Source organism: Sphaerodactylus townsendi, linkage group LG07, assembly GCF_021028975.2.
Source record: "Sphaerodactylus townsendi isolate TG3544 linkage group LG07, MPM_Stown_v2.3, whole genome shotgun sequence".
Taxonomy (NCBI): Eukaryota; Metazoa; Chordata; class Lepidosauria; order Squamata; family Sphaerodactylidae; genus Sphaerodactylus; species Sphaerodactylus townsendi.
The window spans coordinates 58,041,622-58,068,114 of record NC_059431.1 but is presented as its reverse complement, the minus strand read 5'-3'; the positions used below and the strand labels follow the sequence as shown (position 1 = coordinate 58,068,114).

At 42.7% G+C, this 26,493-nt stretch overlaps 1 protein-coding gene across 3 annotated transcripts in view; it reads left to right on the top strand.

The window, feature by feature from the left end:
* The window catches only part of DTWD2 (DTW domain containing 2), an 82,938-nt gene that overhangs the window by 7,823 nt on the left and 48,622 nt on the right, over window positions 1–26,493 (top strand). For all 3 annotated transcript variants that reach the window (XM_048503692.1, XM_048503691.1, XM_048503690.1), the window contains exon 2: window positions 4,002–4,227. In XM_048503692.1, coding sequence (XP_048359649.1) covers window positions 4,049–4,227 — 179 coding nt within the window. In that variant the 5' untranslated portion in view covers window positions 4,002–4,048. The remainder of the gene's footprint in view (window positions 1–4,001; window positions 4,228–26,493) is intronic.

The window sequence follows — 26,493 nt, the reverse complement described above, 5'->3', positions numbered from 1 at the left end:
ATGCTTGAAGAAAAGAGGAATGTTTAGTGAAAAACCAGTGTGTACTAGTTGAGCTGCAAAATAAATGGAGTGTTCTTGAATATTTGGGAGTTTATTAGCAAAAACAGTTGAATAATGGAGCTCCCCATTTTAAAACAAATGTGGACTCTTAGCATTATCAAAATAAAATTTCAACTTTATGTACCTAGATAATTTTACTGTTAATAGATGGAGGTACTTGTATTTGGAATTATTCACTTGTGGTTTTTAAAAGTTGGTAATTATTTAAAATCAGTGTCTGCATATCTTCAAACAAGCTCTCCACCAGATCTCATGACAGAAATGTGTGTTACCAATTGTGTTCAAAGAATAATCCAGAACACTATTACAGGAATGAGTTGCACTCATAAAAGCTGATTTTTTGAATTTATAAAGCAAGTTTTTAATGGAGCCAAGCTGTCCTGGGGATACTGATTTAAATACCCAGCCAGTTATAAAGTTTGCTGAGTGAACTTGGATAGTCACTGTTAGCCTAATCTTTCTCATGGGGCTGTGAGGAAACAATGAAGAAGTGCCCTGATCTCCTTAGAGAAACAGTGGGATAAAATTTGACATACTACTAAATGAAAATCCTTCAGATTTACTGAAAATTCTACCATTCTTGAGTATGCAATTTTACTGAAGTTGGAGATGTATTTAGCAGTAACGATAGTTGTTGACTCCACTAAAATATTGTCTCTAACCCTATGAAGCTAATGTGCATAGATGAGTCATGGTTTTTGTATGGCCAGTGTTTTTGTCCCAGATTATAGTGCAAATTTGGGTATGTCAGCCTCCATATGGGACCTGGAGGTCCCCTGGAATTACAGCTTATCTACTGACTACAGTGATGGATTCATCTGGATAAAATGTGAGCTTTGGAAGGTGAACTCTGGGATTGTACCCCACTGGGGTCCCTGTCTTCCCTAGGCTCCACCTCTAAATCACCAGGAGTTTTCCAAACTGGAGCTGGCAACTCTTACCCTCATCATCCATCAATGCCCAGGGGGAATTTGGCAACTCTATGCAAATTATTAATTTATGTTCAATTTCATCTTCCAACATGTTCTGCAGTATTTATATTGCAAACATTGCAGGAGCCAATAGTGTCTCCTTGGCAGTGTTGACACATTATATTCTAGTACACATAAAGTCCTGAAATACGAAACTAAAAGGAAGTGGGGATGTTTATATGTTGTAGACAGCAGGCACATAAAGATTAACTCTGCAGTTTCTGTTCCTATAAAGACTTAAGGGTGGAACCGGTAAGTGTGCAAGAATGTGCAGCTAGCTATGATTCATAGTAATTAGTTCTGATAATGTTTATCTGTTCTAGTGTCAGGTAAAAAGGAGGTGAGGAGAACAACTTTTTTCAAGACAATTGTATTGGCTAACTTAGTTTCCTGCCCACTGACTTCCTTCTAAGTCCTGTATCACAATTCTAGCACACAACTCCCATCCTGCAAAGTTTCTCCTATTTATGCTGCCTTTTGCAGTTTTGTTCTTTTCCATTTTATCCTCACAACTATCTTGTGAGGTAGGTTAGGCTGATTGAGTGACTGCTCATTTGACTTCTGTGGCAGAGTGGGGTTTTGAACCCGAGTCTCTAGGATCCTAATCCAGTACTCTAACCACCACTACATTCACATAGTAGCTGCTACATGTTTTCCACAGATATTACTTTAATTATGTTTATCCATGGAATTCCTGCAACAGAGAATCTGCATGTTTTGATCATTGTACTGGGAGGCGAGATACATTTAGGACTAGGGAAGGATAATGCTTAATATAAATAGGCATAAACAGGAATACATTCTTAATCAGAGTACAGAACAGAGATATTATGCTAGGCCGTTTCCGCACGGGCAATTAATGGCGGCCTGGAGACGGTAAAAACACCGTCTCCAGGCTGCCATTCGCACGGGGGGCGCAGCTGCAATGCAGCCGCGCCGCCCTAGCACCGCCCGCCCGGCCTGAAGCCGGCGTTTCCCCAGAGCGCTTCCCAGTGCTCTTTTTGGGGAAAAGCCGCGTGAAACGCTGCTGGCTGACGGCAGCGGCTTCCGCGGCGGCTCTACCCGGCTTACACCTTGTTCCTGGGCCTCCAGCGTGGCGAGGAGCAGGGACCGCCCCTGCCCTGCTGGAGCAGGCGCCAGGGCCAGGCGTGTCCCCGGAGCCTGCGGCTGACGCCCGGAGGCCAGGACATGCGAATTGACTGAGCGCCCGGCTCCGTGGCGCCGGCTGTTCCCAGAACCGTCCCGTGCCCGGACGGTCCCAGATGCTCGAGGTTGGCGTTTATGACGTATTCCACCTTCGTGCGGAAACAGCCCTAGATTAGGACTGGAAAACAGAACTGCAATCCTATGAGCACTTAACCTGGAAATAAATACAGTTGAATTTAACATAGTACTGTTATGTTACAAAATTATATTTATTAACATCAGGTGCATTGTATTGTCGAAGGCTTTCACAGCCGGAATCACTTGGGTGCTGTGTGGTTTCCGGGCTGTATGGCCGTGTTCTAGCAGCATTCTCTCCTGATGTTTCGCCTGCATCTGTGGCTGGCATTTATTACAGGTGCTTTTATTACATGCAGTTAGATGCAAGCTCAGTAGCACCTTAAAAAGCAGCATTTCTTGCGTATGACCTTTTGAGAGTTAAAGTTTCCTTCACTGGTATCTGATGAAGGAAACTTTGACTTTGTACAAAGTTCATACCCTGGAAATCTGCTGCAGACCAACCTGGCTATTGTGACAGACACAAGGCTGTTCTACCCCTGAAAGTAGAAGGTAGCACTCTCATGAGCCATAGGAGTGCTGCTCCAGCACTCAATCACCTTTGAGAAGTGGGATGAGATATTGGAGGGAATGCAAGAGAAGATGGAGTTGAGTTCTGCGGCGGGGGGAGGGAGCATTGTCTTCTTTGTTGTTTATACATTAATCCAGCATCAGTAATCTCAGCTTCCTTATGCACCACAAAATTTATCTCATAGCAGTAAACCCATAGAACTGGAAACAAAGTGGAAAGTTTATTGTTCAAACTAACTTACATCCTAAAAAAATCTTAGGAGCTCAGTGTGGGGGGGTGTGGGGGTGTGTGTGGAGAAACTCTTGTCACAGCTAACCTCTGAAGCTATTTCTATTACATGCATGTCTGCCAAGAGCCTCAAGGCATATTGCTAATAGGGCCCTCTCAGGCCATCCAAACATGGAGAGAGGGGGCAGCAGCATTCAACGTTTTTCTGTGTCAACTAGAATTGCCAATTATAGATTGATAAATGCTTGAAGATTTGAGTGGAATATCTGAGGTAAGAGAAAAGGGAGCTCAGCAGGGATGTGATGCCATGCAGTTCACTTTCTCCATTTCCACCAGCGGAAATGATCTATAATTCTGGAAAAACTCCAGACCCCACGTGAAAGTTGGCAATCTGGATTTCTGGGCTAGTTCCAGATCCTAGATTTTGTCACATTGCCAGCTTTAGTCTTGGGAAATTTCTGGAGGTTTGGGGACGGAGTCTAGGGAGAGGATTGAGTAGGGGCACCCACCCTAACCCGCTCTATTTATTCCAGGAGAATCGATGTCACGAGAACTCCAGGCCCCACCCTGACGTTGGTAAACCTTTGTCTCGGTCGCTCTTATTATACGGTACAGCATAACCTTCCAAGCTTGCAAATAGTTGTGGGAGCATGGGTGTTGTGCCAAGATGCATCTTAAGTCTTTATGTATGTTGGTTGCCCTGTTACGTTAGGCGCGACTCATTTTCAAACTGCAAAGAACAGCAGTCTTTCGTTTGTTTCGTATTGAGCCCTCTACAGAAAAAAGCGCTTCGGCTTCCAACTTGTGAAACACCTGACGAAGACAACCCTCCCCCACGTCCCCAACTAACCGAGAGGCTGGGCACCAGCTGCCCTTTTCTAATCACGTGACGAAGCTTTTCGCAACTTCCGTCTAGTACTTCCTTTTCCGACGTGCTTTTCTTCCTACAGGGTCTTAGCGCCACCTGTTGAAATTTGGGTCGCTCCCTTCGCTTGCCATGGAAGAACGGGCGTCTAATGCAGCAGACAGCATGGAAAATCTCCCGTGTAGAACCGACAATGCTACAAGTGGGAGCAAATTATCTATAGTGGAGGAGAAGGAGGAGGACGATTGCCAGGGCCTGTGGAAGCTGCCCGTGGAGAGCAGTGTTCGCAGACGCGAGTGTGGCCGCTGCGGGTGTGAGTGGAAAAGCCAAGTCCCTTTAGCTTGTACAAAATGGGACGTCTTCCCATTAGAAGATCTTCGGGGTAAAACTGGCACATGCATACAACGCAGAGACGCGCAAAAACTTCTCCCTTGGTTTCAATAGGAAATAGGCTCGTTGAGAACCTACATAAGGAAAAAGAACCCCAAGGAACAAACCTGCAACGGTTGGTACTTCTGAAAACCTCTTCTTCCAAAATAAGATGAAAAAAGAGTCCCACTACGACCTCAACTTAAATTCTTGGTCTACCGGTTACTTTTTGCAAGGCTCACACTTTAATAAGTCTGGCTCAGAGGCGTATGAGTGCTCCATTTGGCGCCCGGAGACAAACTCCCCCTCCGGTCGCGCCCCCCCCCCCCCAAAGCACCACAGTGTGGCCGTGGCGTGGTGCCCCGCGAGCTGCGGAACCCCGCCCCCACCCCTACACACACACACACACACAGCACTTACCTGAGCCGGCGGGGATTCTCTCCGCCAGGGCTGCTGGGCAGGGAAGAGAAGCCGTCTGCGCTGCAGCCAGCCCCTCTTCTCTGCCCAGCAGCACCTTCCAACTAACTTTTGCTTAGCGAGGAGGGGCGGGAAGGGAAGCCGGCTGGCTTTCCCCCGTTCCTTGCACCCGCGGCGCCAGTTCTCACACCGCCGGTGCAGCGATGGCAAGAGAAGCCGGCAGGCTCCCCATCCGTGCACTGGTGGCTCAGAAAAAGGCCCAGCTGGCCTTCGCGGCTTCCCCTTCCTCTGAACGGGCAGCCCACTCGGAGAAGAAGGGAAGTGAGTGGAGGGGTGCCTTCGCCGCTTCCCTTCCCCCTGAGCGAGCAGCCTGCTGTGAGAAGAAGGGAAGCGGGTGGAGGGGCACCTTCGCCGCTTCCCTTCCTTCTGAGAGGGCAGCCCACTGGGAGAAGAAGGGAAGCGGGCAGTGGTGTACCGCTAATAAGGACATGGGGTAACCCATGTCTCCAGATGCCCCCATGTGACCGAACAGTATGGGCCTCGGGGATGCCACTGGTCGCGCCTTCTTAGAGGATGGGGCAAGTGGGATAAAAAACGTTGTGAAACCAAAACAGCTAAAAAATCCTATGCATTTATGATCATGAGTCTGTCTCATTAGCCTGTCTTCATCCTTCATCTAAGGAAACTCTAAATTGTATATCTGGCCTCTCACCGATTTATGTTTGCAACAGCTCTGTGAGTCAGGTGAAACAGAAGGGAAGTGACTGGTTTGGGAGCATCTAAACCCAGGTCTCTCCATGTTTAGAAACATTCTCTAGCATATTGCCTGCTGCACCACACTGATGTTTGTTTGTGAAATGAACTTTCCTGTCATATTACTGGATCTTGTAACTTGTTCATGAGTTCAAATAGTTTTGGTTTAAAAAACAAAAGCAAACCTGAAGCTATCCTTGCTCCCTTCAGCAGAGTGGTCTCCCATATGTCTTCAAAGATGCTGTGCAATTAAAGCCTTTTTGAATTACATCTCTAACTCAAATGGGAAATTTCGGGTGAGTTGTTTCCCATTTACACACCCCTTCCAAGTAGCTCATTGTATTGTTTATCATTCTCCCCTCCCCTTTTTTTCCTCTTGTTTTACAACAGATCTTTGAAATAGGCTGAACTGGAAAGAGTGACTGACCCAAGGTCGGTCAGAAAACTTAATGGTAGAGTGGAAATTAGAACTTGGTTTACCTTAATTATGATAGTTTGAGCTTTAAATCATCAGAGGTCTAATCTGAAAAATACTTAGCTTTACAGGATTTAACCGAAAGCCTTTTGGTGTGACAAATTGGGGAACTGCCTCCATAGGGGCAGCTAAAATGAAATTTGCAGACCAGCAACTCCAAGGGAGATCTAGAGTAACATTTGGGTGTAAGAATAGCAAGTAAAGCTGTGTTATTTGATGATACAGTACTGCCACCTAGTGATCTTAAAATAATCTGCAGTGCAAGTTTTGCTTTAATTTATTTTAGCACTTAGATATTTGGTTGCAACAATTCAACTTTGTGTTTATGGTCATTAATAAACTCCTCCTATAGTTGTACTCTTTTGGTAGAATACATAGAGAAATTGTGCTATATGGTTTTTCCTTGAAGGCAGAAATTGTCACCTGCACATTAGAAACAATGGAAATAGTCCTGAAAAGGTCTATTCAGAAGTAAGCCCCATTCTGTTCAGTGGGGCATGTGTGTGCCATCAAGTTACTGTTGACTTATGGCAATCCCATAGAGTTTTCAAGAGATGTTCAGGGGTGAATGTCAGGCCTGGCTCCCACGGGGCCTGGCATCTCAAGCCTGGGGCCAAGGCCTCACCTGCACTTGTTATTTACAGCCTGAATACCCTAACCCTGTTGTTTTCTATAGCTGCTTACGACTAGAGAATTAGGCAAACCTTCCCCCCACTTTTCCAGCTCCCTGGAGAAAGGGAGGATGTCTGTTGCTACCTTGGCTTAGTCATAACAATGTTGCATTCACACTGTCTTTTCTTTAGCGAACTATTGTGGGAATGGTTTGGGGGGGGAAGTATTTGGAGGGATGATGTTTGAAGATATATACTGGGTACAGAAGGCAGAGCTCCAGCTCTGGCTTTCTGAAACTTGGGACCTGACACAGTTCAATAAAACTCTAGTCTAGAACTATTCCTGAGTCTTAATTAAGAACATAAGAACTAGCCTGCTGGATCAGACCAGAGTCCATCTAGTCCAGCTCTCTGCTACTCGCAGTGGCCCACCAGGTGCCCTTGGGGGCTCACATGCAGGAGGTGAAAGCAATGGCCTTCTGCTTGCTGCTGCTCCGATCACCTGGTCTGTTAAAGGCATTTTGCAATCTCAGATCCAAGGAGGGATCAAGATTGGTAGCCATAGATAGAGCTTCTCCTCCATGAAATGGCTCACCGTCCAAGCCAGCTTTTTTAAAGCTATCGGGTTAGTGGCCATCACCTACCACCTCCTGTGGCAGCATATTCCAAACACCAATCACACGTTGCGTGAAGAAGTGTTTCCTTTTATTAGTCCTAATTCTTCCCCCCAGCATTTTCAATGTATGCCCTCTGGTTCTAGTATTGTGAGAAAGAGAGAAAAATTTCTCTCTGTCAACATTTTCTACCGCAGGCATAATTTTATAGACTTCAATCATATCCCCCCTCAGACGTCTCCTCTCCAAACTAAAGAGCCCCAAACGCTGCAGCCTCTCCTCATAAGGAAGGTGCTCCAATTATTGACTGATATATCAGACCCTTAAAGTAGTTTGCCATTTCCTGATTCCACATGGGCTAAGCGAAGTCTGAGAGAACTGTGGCTGCCTTACTCACAGGGAAGTGTTCTTAAGCTTACAACCATTGTCATCTGCATGCAAAAATACTCCCTTTTAAAAAGAATATACTGATCTTTTTGTGCCCCACCCATTAAATGTGGTTTGTGCTAAAATATACCCCAAGAGTCCCCCCCAAAAAACCCTTACTTGAGGGAAATATTTTAAAATTCTTTGAAAAGTTACTGTAAACAACTCATTGTGCATTCTGATTGCTCAACCCTCTCCTGATAATTCTGTTATTTGATGCCAAGTAACAAGACCTTTTTTGCTGTCAGATGTGTGCTTTTTCCATGTGAGATGTCTAATTTGCTATGCTTCCTGATGGGCCAAGATTTAGTGGTCTTCTCAGTTTTGGTCCCAGGTTTCTAGGAATTCTCTGTGAGAAAGGAAGGGATTTTGTGATATATCCACTGGGGGACTGCCATGGAATAGTTCTGACTAGAAATATCTCTGTTTGAATGAGCCCATTCGACAACAACCCCCCCCCCCATCCCAGTTGACAAGCAGAATGCAGGCCTGCGTGCCCATGGGGGGAGGGATGTCTGACTCCTGCCTGCCCTTCCCCAATCCAGTAGTGTGTCTGCCCTGGCGGCTAGGGCAGCGAGACACCACCTTTCCCACTTTGGGTCTCTATTGGGGAGAAAGGTGATGTATAAATGAATTAAATAAACAGTGTCAAGAAATCCAGTTATTACAGGGTTGGGAGATACTTTGCTTTTAATGAACACAGATATTTATTTCCTACTGTTTTCCCCCCCTCCAACTGTGGAATAGGGTCAAGCAAATGCTTGCTAGGAGAGGTTGGTACAATTAGTGTTTCATATCTCACTGGATTGGTCCTCCCAGTCATCTTATGAGGTCTGTGGAAAATCTTTGTTGATACAGCACAGTGAGAAGGGGTTGTATGGCTTAATATTAGGTACAAAGGGTTTTTTTTAACTGTTTTTCTTTCTATGCTTTCATGCAGCCTTTATTATGTGGACACCATTTTTAGAACTGGGTTTGAAATTACAGTCTGCATTCATGAAAGCAAGAAATTACTGTCTAAAATGACTTGTATATTATACACATCTTCCAGTCCAAGAATTCACTTCTGTTTGTGCAGGCCAGGTGAAGGATTGAGGTGAACTCATAAAGGAGAGGTTTGCAAATAACTGCTTTGTGCCAGTAGCTGTAAAATGAGTGAATTGTGAAGTTTAATAAATCAGAGGGTTATGGAGTTTTGATATAAAATACTATTCCAGAGAACTGTACTAGCAGTCTGTGCACCTTAAAGATATGTGCTCACCTTGACCATTTTTTCCTCTTGCCAATCATTACTTTCATCACCAACAGAAATTTATTAAATTTGACTTTTGAGATTTGTTAAAGAAAGAAACATCTTTAGAATAGCTCATTCATAATTCACAAAGAAATCCTGTCTTGGATTAGAGAATTAATACACTGGCTAATCATGTATTAGAAGATGGTGGGAATAAGCTTTGCATGGTATGAGAGATGATTTCAGTCCTCTATAATTACGTCCCTAATGGGTATGTTTATAAGCCTTCAGAGCTTTTCAGATATGCACTTTTTGAGAAGAAGGTGGGCCTATTCTGTGAGTCTTGCTGTGGACGGAATAGAATTACTCACACATATTGCTTATAGTGCTTGCTGAACTATTTTTAATAATTTTCTGCAGTGCATTTGAAGTTCTCAGCTAAGAAGTCTGCTTCATGTTTGCCTCATGGCAAATTGACTTTCAAAATTACCTTCCAAAATGGGTTAACTTTGCATTTCCCTGGAAGGTATTATGATGGATGTCAGGATGACCATCCCGGTTTTAACAAGTTTATTTACAGCTAGAAGTAGGAATAATTAAAACAGTTAATAGTTACTCAGATTCTCTCAGTCTGAACTCCCATAGTCTCCAGCTTTAACTGCTTTTCCTGGGTCTCTTAACTCTGCCCATCAACTCAATCTCTTAAAGGCACACATCTCATCACAGGTCTAGTTAGGAAAAACTATAGTTGTCCTGATAAGCAGGCAGACTTTGTAGGAAAATTCAGATGAAGAGGACTCATGCTAGGCAGCTGTTTTAAATATGAAAATAATGTGGCTCTGATTATCATTATATGACTTTTTCTCTGTGGTGTTTGCTAAATATCTAGTGTGAGCTTTCTACTTGTTACAGAAGTGCAAGGTGGGCTGGAGGAAGAAAGGTACAAAGTGCAAACCGTCAGGAAGGTGTGATCTGTAGACTTGTCTTCTGATTCCAGTACATAAGGAACACTTTCAGAATCAAAGATTTGTTCCCTTCAACCCGTGATTTTTTGCTGAAGGCCTTCTCCACAGTTTTGAATCTATGCACTAAGTTTTGTTTTTAAATTGATTAGTAGTTGTTTTGTACATATGTACCACAAAAAGCTTTATTATTATTATTATTATTATTATTATTATTATTATTATTATTATTATTATTGTGTGATTCACAGCTTGATTTGTTGTTGTTGTTGTTGTGGATTTCACAGCTGGATCTTTAGCTGGTTGTTGGCCCTTCATCACAATGTGAGCCTCAGCTAGAAGCCTAGGAAGTTGTAATGTATCGACGTAGTATTCATGTGGATTCCAGCAGGGCTTCCTTCTCAATTTGACAGTTGTTAATTTTGTCAATTCGAAGATGTTTCAAGTCACGACTAGTGTGTTTTGGGATGCGTAGCTGATACGATTACCACTGGGATTATTATTAATGTGTGTATTGTATTGTATTATTATTATTATTATTATTATTATTATTATTATTATTATTATTATTATTGTATTGTAGAAGGCTTTCCGGCGGAATCGCAGGTGCTGTGGTTTCGGGCTGTATGTACATTGCTTAACATTCTCTCCTGACGTTTTATGCATCTGGCTGGCATCTTCAGAGGATCTGAAGATGCCAGCCACAATCAGAAAAAAACCTCTTCAAACTATATTCCCTTCTTCAAGCTCTAACACCTAAACCTAAATAATATTATTATTATTATTATTATTATTATTATTATTATTATTATTATTATTATTGGATAGAAAAACTCGGAAGCTTATGAAAATGCACCATGCCTTACACCCACGCAGTGGTACTGATAGATTATACCTTCCCCAGAGATCTTGTGGCAGAAGCTTACTGCAAGTACAACAAACAGTGGAAGAGGAGAAACATGCACTGACCGATTAAGTGAATAAAAGTCAAGAACAGGCATTGATTGAGGTGAAGAACAGACATTTGCTGAAGACCCAGAAAACCAAACAATAATACAGAAAAAATGTGATTAAAATGAGGACCGAAAGTTGGCACAACAAAGCTCTTCATGGCCAATTTCTGGAGAAGATCAAGGACAGGGTAGACAACGAGAAGACCTGGCTGTGGTTAACAGCTGGAAGACTGAAAAGGGAAACCGAATCCCTGATTTTAGCCACTCAGGAGCAAGCCATTAGAACAAATTTGATCAAGGTCAGAATTGAAAAATCGTCGGATGAATCGAAATGCAGATTGTGCAAAGTAGCTGACGAAACTGTAGATCATGTCCTCAGCTGCCACAAAAAGATTGCCCAGACTGAGTACAGAGGCACAACTCAGTGGCCAAGGTGATCCACTGGAATTTATGCAAGAATTACAACATAGGATCAGATAAGAACTGGTGGGAACATTGTACAGAGAAAGTAATGGAAAATGAGAAGGTGAAGATCCCGTGGGACTTTCGAATCCTAACGGACAAAGTGTTGAAACACAGTATACCAGATATCACTGTGATCAAGGACAACAAAGTGACCATCATCAACATAGCAGTACCCAGTGACAGCAGGATCATTGAAAAAGAACACGAGAAGATCACTAGATACTATGATTTGAAAATCGAGCTTCAGCGTCTATGGCACAAACCAGCTGAGGTCATCCCAGTGGTAATCAGCATGCTGGGTGCCATCCCAAAAACACTAGGGCAGCACTTGAAACATCTTTGAATTGACAAAAATAACATCTGTCAAATTCAGCCCTGCTGGGATCTGCATGAATACTACGCCAATATATTACAACTTCTTAGGCCTCTGGGTGAGGCTCGAATTGTAATGAAGGCCAACAGCCAGCTAAAGATCTGGCAGCTGTGAAATTATTATTATGGCAGCTACCATAATAATAATCCCGTCATGGGCCCCCCCTTGTCATGGGGAAGGGGCTTGTGTGCTTTGATGATGTTGAGAGCTATGCTGGAGGTATACTATCAGAAGGGGCTCCCAAGCCAGACTGGTCTCAACTGAGAAACCAGATGAAGAATGTCCAGCAACCCGTACAATATGGTGATACAAATGAAAAATTATTCCATACTGCATTGGTCGTCGTATGGGTTAACAAGGCCTGCGTCACATGCTGGTGTCCCTGGGCATGTATCAACATATGGGCTACAAGTAGACCAACCATCCAAAAGAAAGAAGTATAGTGTGCAAGAAAATTGTGCCATTATGGCTTGTTACTACAACTCAAAGCCAAAAAAAGAGGATATTTGAAGCAGGTGCACAAACTGTGGAAACAACACTGCCCAGTTTCAAATATCACTGAGCAAAGACTGGCAGATCAAAGGAGATTCATTATACAGAATAAAGTGTTTACAGAGATAGAACTGGAAGAAATCCAGAAAAAAATGTGAAAAGAAATCAACTGTTACACCAGAAGAAAGAACAGTACATACTCCAGAAACAAAAGGAGAGATAATAGTAGAACTACGAGATGAAAACACCAGTAGAGGTGAAAAAATAATAGTACAACCACCAGTGGAAGTCCCCATGGAAAAAATTGATAGACTGACAGAAAGTAAAAAAGAACTAAGGGAAAAGATCATCCAGTATGGACAGTCATATGAGGAAAGACAACATCTGCCAGCATTGAAAATAGTGCCCAAAAAAGACCTGGCATCCATAATGAGGGATGTAAACACAGCACTGTTGACAATTGAAACAACTCCCATCAAACAAACCAATCAGCTCATGTACAGTACTGCAGTAGTTGTCACAAGAGAAGTGGACATTGAATACCTAAACCCAAAATTAATCAACCATTAAAACAAACGTGGAAAATTTGATTGGAAGATCAAAAAACTAAGATTAGATGCCACTAACCTGAAAAATATGAAGGAACAAAGATTAAAGAATGGCAAAATCCTGAAAACTATTTAGAAGGTACTGACTAGACACTAGAACAATTGAAGAAGCACTGGAGATCGCCAAACAACAAATAACAGCCACAGCAAGAAAAATTGAAACATATGAATCAAGAAACATCCAGTACAGACAAAAGCAGCACTTTCGATCAGACCAAGTGGCAAGTTCAGAGACTCTGTCTTCCTCTGAAAGCTCTCTTGCCTTATCTTCCCCCTGCTCTGTTTGGATCTGGTTTTAATATTTGGGAGGGTGGTAATTACATGATCACTGTAACACGTTTTGATCTTTTGGGGTCATTCATTCTGTGCCCAACTGATTTGGCTGTTACCTGCTTTGATCTGTTGGCACTGAATGTATATGGCTGTGTTTTTTTGGTTGAGGAGAACAACAGGAGCCTGCAACTATAACAGTGACTAATCTTATTAATTAATGTCACTATTATTTTGATTAAGCTTGTCTTCTGTAATTATTTCCACCACAGTCTTGCCTTGAGCAGTGTCTTATTGTGTGTGATTGAGAAAGACAGTTTTCAGTATAGACTGAAAATGGAAAACACCGTAAGCCATTTTAATAATAGAAAATGTTGCCTCAAAAATTACACTGTTTAGGAAAACTGTTATATTGCTTTATTATATTGTTTATATGATATTGTTCATGTGCATAAAATTGTTTCCAAGTAAACAGTGATCCAATAACACTGTTTATTGAAAATAATGAAGATGAAAAATATTTGCAGTTTGAAGCTTTATATTGCAAAGTGAAGACTGTTATATCCTTTATTAGTATAGAAAACTGGGGGATGTAGTGATTGGAGTGTTGGCGATTGGGAATTTGTTCAGGCCCTAATCTCAATGGGTGACCTTCAGCTAGGCATTCTTTCTAACATGAATCTACTTCACAAAGTTATTATCGAATGAGGTAAGAGACAACCAGGTATTCTACTCTGTGCATCTTGGATAAGCAGTGGGATAGAGTTAGTATGAATGCAAGTCTCTACCTTTTATTTTATTTGCTTTAGTGCATAAAATCACCTTTTTTTAAAAAGGACATTTGACACCAAGTAATCAACCTAGCCCAGTCTCTTCAGATATCAAGCTAAGCACTGTCAGCCATGGTTAGTATTTTAATGAGAGACTGCCAAGGACTACCAGGATTGCTATGCTGAGGAAGGCAGTGGCAAATAATTTCTAAAAGTCTCTTGGCTTGAAAACCCCCATGCAGTTGCCATAAATCAGTTTTAAATAGAGGGCAAAAAATAACTTGGCATTGTTTCAGCAAGTCTATTTGCTTTTCCATCTTGAAAAATCCTGCACAGTTTGTACCTAATTAATATGTATTCTAATGACTATCTTGATGCAATAATTCTAATAAAGAGAACCACAGCAGCAGTGGCGTAGTGCTTAAGTGCAGGTGTACTCTAATCTGGAAGAACCAGGTTTGATTCCCCGCTCTGCCGCTTGAGCTGTGGAGGCTTATATGGGGAATTCAGATTAGCCTGTGCACTAATCTGCACAGCTGGGTGACCTTGGACTGGGTCCAAACGCCAGCTGGGTGATCTTGGGCTAGTCACAGTTCTTCTGAGCTCTCTCAGCCCCATCAACTTCACAGGGTGTTTGTGAGTCTCCTTACAGAAGAGAACGGGGGGATATAAATCCAACTCTTCTTCACTTGCTTTTCTCTGAATAGTAATGACTGATGTCTTCATCTCATCACTATTTGCATCAATTTTGATATCTCTTTAATATCAATTGTTTTGTTAAAATTCTGAACATTTTAGCAAGAATCTGTTAGCAGACCTTTGAATAGGACATTTAACCAATTAGAGTGATGTTGTCTGAGACTAGTACCATAAGAACTTCAAAATAATGAAGGATAAATATTCAAGAAGCTTTTGAAAGCAGCCTTGAGGAAGCAGAAATATATAAAATAGTTCATATTCGTTGTTGCCATAATGCAAAGGTGAGACTGCAGCCTATGAGGCCTCCCACACATGGGTACTCCCATGGTTGTTAACCCCATAAGGATTTTCTGGCTAGACTGCCAGTGGCCTGGATAAAATAGCCAACAATATCAAGTTGCGGGCCCCTGAAACTGGCAGAAATTGTTTGAACACCCTAAAATGGGAGTAGGCCATCTGCTGGAATTATTATTATTATTATTATTATTATTTATTTGACTTAATATACCCTATGGATTACCCTGATAAAAGACCTTTTTGTCTCAAGCCTCTTGAGCTTCCTCTTCCTTGGCTATAATTAATGTAGGCTTGCTAGACAACAACTGAGATTCTTCTCTGCTAAAAACCCTCAATGCCCCAACTTGATTAAATCAAGCTGCTAAGCAGAATTTCCAGCCTTGCCATTATGATCTTCAGTACATCTCACTGATATCCCTCATTCCTTTCATAACTCAGTCACCAGTTTTGTCTTCCAAGCTTCCCTCATGGGACAGCTTTACCAGTTACTTTCAAACTCTCCAATACATTCAACATTTCAATCCTAAATCCAATCCTGTTCCAGCAAACCCTCTGCCCTGCTTCCAATATAATTAAAGCTGTATAAAAATCACATTCCTGATCTGCTTTCTTGGTAGGTGGTTTTCTGGATTCTAGCCTGCTTCCCCAGCTTCATGGTCAGTTGTGTAGCACCCATGGGGGGGGGCACAGTGCCCCAGGCGGAACAACGGCAGAGGCGTGGCTGGGCCGTCGAGGAAACATGGTGGGGCGTTCAGGGGCATTCTGGGGTGGGGTGGGGGCAAGCGACACCTCAGCAGGGGCGCAGGGGGCACATGTTTCCTGGGTGCAGTTTCCCTTCCTCCACCTCTGTTCATGGTTGACTTATTTTTTTGCTGAAGTTGGATCCTAGCTTGCTGCCACAACTACATGTTAGGTTTTGCTGAAATCTCTAATCTTTCACAGCTCTGGACCCTGGAACTATCTTCCAAGCTTTGCTATCTTACAAACTTTGCTGACTTTGCTCCTCATTATTCACTCCCTCACTGTGGACCCCCCGTGCCCAGTCAGACCCTACTGGATGTACCATCCCTCCTTCCCTTTCCCCAGGTTCTGGCCTTTTCCCCTAATTGCAGTCCATCTTTCCCTTTTTCCAGGTCCTGGTCAGCTCATCCTGGTGACTGGTGAGCCACTGTCCAGGTGGCTGGGGACCTGAATGCTCAGGCCATGCGGGCTGGGATTACTGTATGCGGCCTCCCATACAGGCCTCCTCTAGGCTCTTTGCCCACTCTCTTGTGCTCTCTCTTGCACTTCTCTCAGAGTCTCTCCTCTCTCTCCCCACCACCCCCCAAGCCTTCCTCCTGTCTCCCTTTTATTCCCTTCTCTTTCCATGCCTGCTCCTTGATCCCCTGTTGCCAGCCCCCATTGGTGCATGGGTTGTCTGTCAGACCCAACCTTACTGCTTACCATTGCTCCTTTTCCAGGGCTTTCCCCAATAAACATCTCACACACAGGTAAATGTTCATTTTTTCTTTCCATATCTTGTTAGGGTAATAAAGGTCTTTCTGATTTAACAGTTATTTTCTCCATTTGGAGTGCTCCCTCCAAATTGTTACCTGGGTACACAAAGGAAGTGAAATGTGTTGGGATTTACATGTGTAAATGACAGAGTTCATGTTAATGTCCCTGCATGGACAATTATTAGGGTTATAAGTCTTAAACATTAATGACTTGATTCAGTGGTGAGAGACAGCATAATCTTCTGTTTTTCTATTGGTTCTCTTAAAAGAGAACCTTTATCTTTGACTTCTGTTCTCTTTTCCTGTTTGCATAACGGATTCTTTAAAAAAAAGATTAATACAGATTATTAAAATTAAGATTTAGTCATTATAAATTAGTCATTAGAATCTTGATTTATAAATTGTAACAATGTTTTGATTTGATTTTCTTTTTCTGTCTGTTAATTCTTATGTTTAAAAAATAAAGTAAATAGTTCCAAGGCGTTAAGAAGAGTGCTTGGCTAAAATTTCTATATAATGTAATTCTCTTTACTCATTCCTCTTCCACCACAAAAATGCAGGCCTCTTTGTGGTAGGAGTATCTACAGTGATACCACTAGTGTAGCTAGAGGTACAGTGACTGCATTATCTCTTTATTCCTGTATCTTTAAAAGCTGTAATGCACCAGATCCAGCTGAAAACCTGGAAACATTTCTAGACATTGTAGAAATGCATAAGCAAAGTAGGTCCTTCTTCAGATTTGTATCGTGTTTTTTATACTGATACACTGTGATTTTTAAACTATTACTGTGAGCACTTACAGCGATTCAGTCAGGCCTTTGTGGTTCCCAGGCATAAAAATCAATAAAGTAAATAAATAGAGATGGATACCTTTTGAAGCTTCATTGAGCAAGTGGTTTTTTACGTCTTTCCATTCTGACATGTTTGTAAACTCCATTTAAAGCCTTCTTGATATTTTGTTGTAGTCACAAAATGTGACCTTAAAAAAGGTTATTTATGTCTTTTTGAAAAATGTATGTATATTAAACAAGAAATTTTTAACCGTTGGGAGTGGTGATACTCAATAATGGTGACTTTATTCTCAAAGGAATAGAAATCACATTAAGGTTTTTAATCAGTCTTGGAAATATATTTTCTCCAACTGCTGAACACTTTAGATAGCCATATGAGTAGGTGGACATGGTTTTTAGTGCCCATTTTTAGATGAGCCTTTTTTGAAGGGGATTGGCTCTGAAAAGTGATTTATTTTGTTAATGATGGAGAAAGAAAAGTAATGATGGAGAAAGAAAACCCTGTGTACTAACTGTAGCATTAGGGAGCGCAGATGAACTATAACAGGTCAATTATATTTTTCCATACCTAATATCTTCATAGAATGATGAAAGTGCTTGTATATCCACGGCCTGTATCACCGAGACCTTGGTGCGTGATGGTGAGACAGTGGCTTTAGCCGAGGTCGCCCCCCCCCCCCAGGTTTTGTGTGTATCCACCAATCTCGAACCCAGGGCCGGGGGTGTGTGTGGCATTATTCATCCGGGATTCGATCTTCTTCAGGGCGATCCCTGTCCCAAGGATCCTTGGTATGGAGTGTGCTGGCCTGGAGTGGTTGTCCTCAGAGAGGTTGGCTGTCTTCCTGGTGTACCGGTCGTCTAGCGCACCGGGGGACAGCCTGCCACAGCTGCTGGAGGCTGTGGCTGACTGGGCATTGCGGTTTCCCAGGCTGATTGTTTTGGGTGATTTCAACGTCCATGTTGATACCGCCTCTTGTTCAGCTGCTGTGGATCTGGTGTCATCCATGGCGATGCTAGGCCTCTCCTTGATAAACTCTGGCCCCACCCATGAGGCTGGTCACACTCTGGATTTGGTCTTTGGGTTGGGAGTCTCTATGGTCGTATCCTCTATTGATAGAGTGCCATGGTCTGACCATTACGCCCTGAGGGTCTGGATGAACCCGCCGCATCAACCCTGTCTAGGCGACGGACAGATTTTTGTCCGCCCGTGGAGACTTATGGATCCGATTGGATTCCTAAATGCTCTGCAGGATCCTGAGCCCCCTGGCACCCTTGATGAGCAGGTAGAAGACTGGAATTCCAGGCTTTCTGATGCCATCGAGGTGATTGCTCCCTGGCAACCTCTGTGCCCCCGGTCGCAGCTAGCTTCTTGGTACACTGAGGAGCTGCACTGTATGAAGCGGGAGCTCAGACATCTAGAGCGAGTGTGGAGGAAGTCTTGTGATGAGGCTGCGCGAACATCCTATAGGACGTTTATGAAGGCCTATGAGATGGTGACGAAGGGGGCGAAGAAGGAGTATTTCTCGTCCACTCTTGCATCTACTAGCTCTCGCCCAGGCCAGTTGTTTCAAATTATTCGGTCACTTACCTCATTGACTGAGGGTTCCACAAATTCTCATTTGGCTATTGGCTGTGAGGCTTTTATGAGTTTTTTCGTGGATAAGGTTGCGTCGCTCCGCCAGGACCCTCCACCCATGGTTGCTACAATTAGTGAACTGGAGGCTCCGTGACCGTCTTCAGGTCCTTACTTGGACCAGTTTTCCCTGCTCGCTGAGTCCGATGTCGACAGAGTCCTGGCTGCTTTTAGACCTACAACCTGTCCTCTGGATCCGTGACCCTCCTGGCTTATTAAAGCTTGTCGGGAGGAGTTACGACCCCACCTGTTGAATATCATCAATTGCTCCCTTGAGCAAAAAGTATTTCCGGGTGGGTTGAAGGAGGCGGTGGTCCGCCCGCTCTTGAAAAGACCATCTTTAGTCCCCGGTGATCTGGCCAATTACCACCCAGTCTTGAATCTTTCGTTTCTGGGTAAGGTAATAGAGAGAGTGGTATTGGAGCAGCTTCAGGGCTTTCTGGAGGACATGTCGGCACTCGATCCCTTCCAGTCCAGCTTCCATGCTGGGCATGGGACGGAGACAGTCCTCGTCGCCGTCACAGATATACTCCGCATATAGCTCGACCATGGTGGATTGGTGCTGTTGGTACTGTTAGATCTTACCACAGTGTTTGATGTGGTCGATCATGACCTTTTGGTCCACCGCCTGGCCGCTACTGGGGTCCGGGGCATGGTCCTTCAGTGGATTGCCTCGTTTCTCCGGGACAGGGGCCAGCAGGTGTGGCATGGGGACCAGGCCTCCCAAAGGTGCTTGCTGGAGTGTGGTGTGCCTCAGGGGCCTTGTTATCCCCGCTCTTATTTAACATCTACATGCGACCCCTCGCTCAGCTGGTGCGGAGTTTTGGGCTGGTTTGCCATCAATATGCTGATGACACCCAGCTCATTCTGATGATGGGGGGGGGGCGACCTCGGCCCCTGCTGCTCTACAGCATTGTTTGGAGGCGGTCGCTGGCTGGTTAAAGCAGAGCAGGTTAAAACTCCACCCATCAAAGACGGAGGTCCTTTGGCTGGGTTGCGGTGGGGGACATGGGGATTTCCAGCTGCCAGTACTGGAGGCGGTTTCTATAAACCCTACTCCCCTGGCTTGCTGCCTGGGGGTCTGCCTGGACTCTCCTCTTTCTATGGAGAGCCAGGTGGCCCATGTTACCCAGGTTGCCTTTTTCCATCTTCGCCAGGCTCCACGGCTGGGCCCCGATCTCTCCCAAGTCGACCTGGCCACTGTGATCCATGCAACGGTCACCTCCAAGCTGGGCTATTGTAACTCGCTCTCTGCGGGCCTTCCCTTGAGACTGATCCGGAAACTGAAACTGGTCCAGAAAGCGGCGGCGTGACTTCTAGTAGGTGGCTCTTTCACCCCGGTGTTGCGCCACCTACACTGGCTTCCAGTGGAATTCCAGATTGTTTTCAAGGTGTTGGTGTTAACCTTTAAGGCCCTTCGCGGCTTGGGGCCCTCATACCTCCCGGACCGTCTCACCCCATATGTCCCTGGTAGGCCTCTGCGTTCTGCTGAGACCAACTTGCTGATGATCCCTGGCCCCTCTGTGATGCAGCTGGCCCCTGCCTGGTGGAACACACTTCCATCAGCAGTGCGGGCCCTGCGGGATTTTAGTGATTTCTGCAGGGCCTGTAAGACCGAATTGTTCCACCAGGCTTTTGGGGAGGCCAGCCGCAGATTGTATGTCCCTGTGTTGCATGCTGTACCATCATTGGCACTACCGGTGTGACATCTTTCGGTATTGTCTGTCCCCTCCCGGCCTTGGGACCGGGAGCCATCATTAGTATTATTAATATTGTCTTTACTGGGTTTTAGAATGCTGCTTATTCTAAGTTATGTATTTTAACTATTTATCACTTATTTATTGTGCACATTGTTTTTGTTGTGGTTTTGTTGTACACCGCCCAGAGCCCTTCGGGGGTGGGTGGTTTATCAAATTTAATAATAATAATAATAATAATAATAATAATAATAATAATAATAATAATAATAATAATAATAATAATAATAATAATAATAGTTGTTGTTGTTGTTGTTGTTGTTATTGTTATTATTAAATCAGGTGTACTCCTCAATGTATTCTCTGTGAATTTTGGACTCCCATTTCAAACCCTTTTTTCAGAAGGGTATTTGTTTGTTTCATTTGATATCCTACTCTCCGTCCACCAAAGCGGGGCTCAGAGCAGCTTCCAACAAGTGAAAATATACATAGTACATACAAAATAAAAACAATTATAATTACTTAATATAGATCAATAAGAACAAATTCAAAATCCAATCTCAGTCAAGCCACTGTATTATTATCTGTACAGTCAATCCAGTGGTGCACGCCAAAGCAGCTTTCAGCTAGAAAATTGTCTGCTCCCCCAGAGTTGAAAAAAGTAATGATGGAAAAAGACAAACAACAATTGTGGTTACCAACTGTAGTATTAGGGATCACAGATGAACTATAAGAACTATAAGAACATAAGAAAGAGCCTGCTGGATCAGACCAGAGTCCATCTAGTCCAGCTCTCTGCTACTTGCAGTGGCCCACCAGGTGCCTTTGGGAGCTCACATGCAGGATGTGAAAGCAATGGCCTTCTGCTGCTTCTGTTCCCGAGCACCTAGTCTGCTAAGGCATTTGCAACCTCAGATCACAGAGGATCAAGATTGGTAGCCATAGATCAACTTCTTCTCCATAAATCTGTCCAAGCCCCTTTTAAAGCTCTCCAGGTTAGTGGCCATCACCACCTTTTGTAGCAGCATATTCTAAACACCAGTCACACGTTGCGTGAAGAAGTTTTCCCTTTTATTAGGCCTAATTCTTCCCCCCAGCATTTTCAGTGTATGCCCCCTGGTTCTCTCTGTTGACATTTTCTACCCCATGCATAATTTTATAGACTTCAACCATATCCCCCCTCAGATGTCTCCTCTCCAAACTAAAGAGTCCCAAATGCTGTAGCCTCTCCTCATAGGAAAGGTGCTCCAGTCCCTCAATCATCCTCGTTGTCCTTCTCTGCACTTTTTCTATCTCTTCGATAACCCTTTTGAGATGTGGCGACCAGAACTGAACACAGTACTCCAAGTGCGCTCGCACCACGGCTTTATATAAGGGCATGACAATCTTTGCAGTTTTATTATCAATTCTTTTCCTAATTATTCCCAGCATAGAGTTTGCCTTTTTCACAGCTGCCATGCATTGAGTTGACATTCCCATGGAACTTTCAACTAAGACGCCCAAATCCCTTTCCTGATCTGTGACTGATAGCACTGACCCCTGTAGCATGTATGTGAAGTTTGGATTTTTGCCCCTATGTGCATCACTTTACATTTTGCTACATTGAACTGCATTTGCCATTTCTTAGCCCACTCACCTAATTTATCAAGATCCGTTTGGAGCTCCTCGCAATCCTTTGCAGTTCTCACCACCCTACATAATTTGGTATCATCTGCAAACTTGGCCATCACGCTACCCACCCCTACTTCCAGGTCATTTATGAATAGGTTAAAGAGCACTGGTCCCAAAATGGATCCTTGGGGGACACCACTCCCTACATCTCTCCATTGTGAGAACTTCCCATTTACACCCACCCTTTGCTTCCTGTTTCTCAACCAGTTTTGAATCCATAGGAGGACTTCTCCTCTTATTCCTTGATTGCTGAGTTTTCTCAATAGTCTCTGCTAAGGAACTTTGTCAAAAGCCTTTTGGAAATCCAAGTAGACAATGTCCACCGGTTCACCCCTGTCCACATGCCTGTTTACACCCTCAAAGAACTCTAGTAAATTTGTAAGACAGGACTTGCCTCTACAAAAGCCATGCTGGCTTTTCCTCAGCAGGTCTTGCTTTTCTACATGTTTTATAATTTTATCTTTAATGATAGATTCTACTAATTTACGGTAATTTCCTGGGTCCCCCCTAGATCCTTTCTAACATTGGCCATCTTCCAGTCTTTAGGGATGGAGCCTGATTTCAGGGATAAGTTGCATATTAAAGTGAGAAGATCAGCAATTTTCATGCTTGAGCTCTTTAAGAACTCTTGGGTGAATGCAATCTGGGCCAGGGGATTTGGTAGCATTTAGTTTATCAATGGTTGCCAGAACTTCTTCCTTGTCTACCACTATCTTCACTAGTTTCTCGGATACACCTCCTAAGAAGCTTCATTCAGGTGGAGGAATTTTCCTCACCTGCTCTTGAGTGAAGACAGATGCAAAGCATTCATTTAGCTTCTCTGCAATCTTCCTGTCAACCTTTAGCACACCTTTTGTTCCTTCATCCTCTAACATGCCTGCCGCTTCCCTTGCTGACTTCCTACTTTTGATGTACTTGAAGAACTGTTTGTTGCTGGTCTTGATGTTTGCAGCCATGCATAATCCTTTTTTGCCTCCCTTACAGCTAACTTGCTTCTCTTTTGCCACCATTTGTGTTCCCTATCATATTCTTCATAAGTCAAGTTGGACTTCTATTTTTCTGAAAGACGTCTTCTTTTTTCCGATAATTTCCTCAACCTCCCTTGTTAACCATGGTGGCTTTCTTTTGGACTGGGTGCTGCCTTTCCTAACCTGTGGAACACATTCTAGCTGAGCTTTTATTACTGTGTTTTTAAATAAACTCCAAGCATCATGGACTGTTTTGACTCTCCTGATTTTCCCTTTCAGCTTTCTGTTTATTATTTCCCTTATCTTTGAGAAATTTCCCTTTCTGAAGGCGAATGTAACTACATTAGTAGTTGTCACTTGCTTGCATGCAGAGATACTGAATCTGACATCATCATCATTATTATTATTATCATCATCATCATCATCATCATCATCATCATCATCATCATCATCATTATTATCATTATCATTATCATTATCATTTATTTGACTTTTATACCGCTCACCCCCGGAGGGCTCTAGGCGGTGTACAACATTTCAGTATAACATAAATAAGCAAAAGGAGCCCTCTCAATAAATTAAATACAATATGAGATAAAATAAGGGCTCTAAGCATCGAATTAAAATCATTTAAAATACAGCATACAAAATGAAGTAGAATATAAATGTAAAAATATAGCATCTGGTTCCCTATTGGCTCAACAACGCTGACTTCCTACACCATGTCCTGGGTCCCACATAGAATTAGATCTAGGATCACCTCTCCCCTGATTGGTTCCACAACCATCTGTTCTAAGCCACAGTCATTTAGCATATAATATGCTAAATGCTAATACCTTGTCTTATTCAAAATACTGGTGTTCTTTACGGAACTATATGTTACCATCTGTGTACCATAAAGCTTTATCTTCGTTTCGAGTTCAGGCCCATGCAAGATGCATGCTAACTAAAGGTGTTAGTGGTCAGTCTGTTTTCATGGTCCTAAGGGGCATGTTTGGTTCAACATGGCTCCAGTGGGGACAAAATGGAGTCCAGGCAGAAGACAGCTGGCATCTAAGGAAAACTGACTCAAATATTAATTCAGTCATTCCCCCCTCCCCTCCCCTTAATGGAATGCAAGTTGTAGAACAGTGGGTCTCCTACCTGATATGACTAATCTTATCAGGACGTAGGTCATTTTTCTCTGTGGAAATAACCCTTGAATAGAGCTACTACTAACATAACCTTTGCAAGATATCAGTATCCACTGGCAAAGAATCCCACTGCTGTCCACCTCTTGTTAAACAACCTTCTATCCACTCATTTCCCCAAAATAATTACTAGAAGGCAGACCACTAACTCAGGTAACAAAAGCAGAAGAACTGCTTGACTCTCCTTAGCACTGAATAATACTTGTAGAACAATTTACTTTCAACTATTGAATGTATACAATCCTTGCATTTTTAAATGAGAAGGCCAGAGCTTCAACCACCTTTCTGTTAACTTGCTTTGGACTTTTTAAGAGTCTTTTGCAGCATACAACGTCACTAGTGTTTTTAAGGCATGGCTGACAAGGGAGAGTAAGAAGGTGAAAATGAAGACAAAGATGTGGATTATGTCAGACATGAAATCTAGTGTGTGAAACATACAACTTCAAAAATTCTGTGCAATAGGCTTGTATTTTGTAATTGTAATGCAAATGGTCTTTGGCCACTTACCAAACTTCCCTACTCATGTGTCAGGGGCAATGGCTGAAATGGCAACCACAATATTTTTGGTAAAATAATTGCATGCATTTTGAGAAGTGTTTTATGATGAGCCAGAAAAAAAGTGAGTTTATAACCAGCATGTGTTGATTAGCAAATTTATAATAAACAAGGAAAAAAGGATTTTTAAACAGGTTGATTTTGGCTTTAGCACTATTTTGTTTCATAGCTACAGTTTGTGTTTATTATTTTATGCATTTACTATTCATGGCAAGCTGCAATGGCTATCTTAATATCGGTTTCTTTTGAAAATGCAGTCCAAGGATAAATATTGAGCATGCTATTCTGAAAGAGGACTGCAGAGGGCAGTGGTGGAATTTGTTGGTGCACATTTCTCCCATTCATAAATGTATCAACTTGGTACAAAAAAATCTTGGCTGTCTAAAAATTATCCTATTATTTGTATATAGGTCAAAGATGTTTAATTTTAATTTGATCTAAAGATATATAATCTAGTACTGAAGTCCATGTAGCTCAACAACTTGAAAAAAATGTTCCATACATCTTAAACTTCATGTATCCAAATTAAAAAAATATGATGACCCCAGCTTTAGTCATTAAAATATTTTGAGCACAGGTTTTAATATAATTATAGCAGAGTTCTATTATAAGTAAGTTACTTGGCATGTATTGTGAATTAACCAATTGCCAACTTTATTCTGAAAGACATGAAAAGGTCTGATTTCTCCAATCATAACAGTATATAGGTATTGAAGATTTTCTGTGCCTTTAACTATGCCACAGGATGAAGGTTGTGGTGTAATTTCTGGTGTAGACTGTCATGTTTCACAGCTGAACAAGTGTTAGGTTATACAGATATATTTAATAAGATTCAGGGTGGTGACTTCTCAATACCAACCAGACCTGATTCACAACACCCATTCTGGCATTTAAAGTCCTGCATGCATGTGAAATGAGAGTCTCATTTTCTTGTTCAGTCTTAAGGAATCCCTATGTGACTTGATGGCACTTTCCATCATTATGGGGAGAAGCACAAGGCATTTTCTCCTGTGCTGCCAAAGGCTGTGGCCTGTACTTTCTCAAATGCCCAGTGTTTTTTGTTTGTTTTAAAGACCACTTACTGAAGTACATTTTTATGGACTGGAATGGTGTTGCTGTTGTATTTACACTCTGCTGAAGTGTTCTTCTTTCTATAAATTATTTCTGTAGCTCTTGTTGGTGTTAAGATGCTGTGGGGGTTTTTTTTTCTATTTCATTGCAAGCCAATTAGAGTGCAGCAGTGAGGTGGAATAGAAATGCAACCTTGTGCCCCCAGGCTGAAGACTTGATGAGCTGATAACAATACATTATGAAGTCAATTTAACACACATTTGCATAGATAGCAGCTCTTGTTACAGCATTCTTGGATATATAAAGTGGTTCTCAGTTAGCAAAAGAAAGCAAACCTCAATGTGAAGATGAATGAAAGATTTCTTTGGGTTATTTACCCATCGATTTGTGGCATAGATGTAGTATTCCGGTTATACAGCACTACACAAGAAACACATTGTGACAGGTGTTTTCCAGCAACTGAGGGGTACTGACCTAGCTTACAATGATTTTGGGGAAACTAGGATTGTTTTAAACCAGTGGTGCCCAACCTTCCTAATGCCGCGACCCTTTAATACAGTTCCTCATGTTGTGGTGACCCCCAACCCTAACATTTATCCATTTTACAGATGGAGAACACTGATGCAGAGAGTCTTAGGGGACCCCCGTGAAAGGTTCATTCATCCCCCAAAGGGATCACGACCCACAGGTTGAGAACCACTGTTTTAAACTATAAAC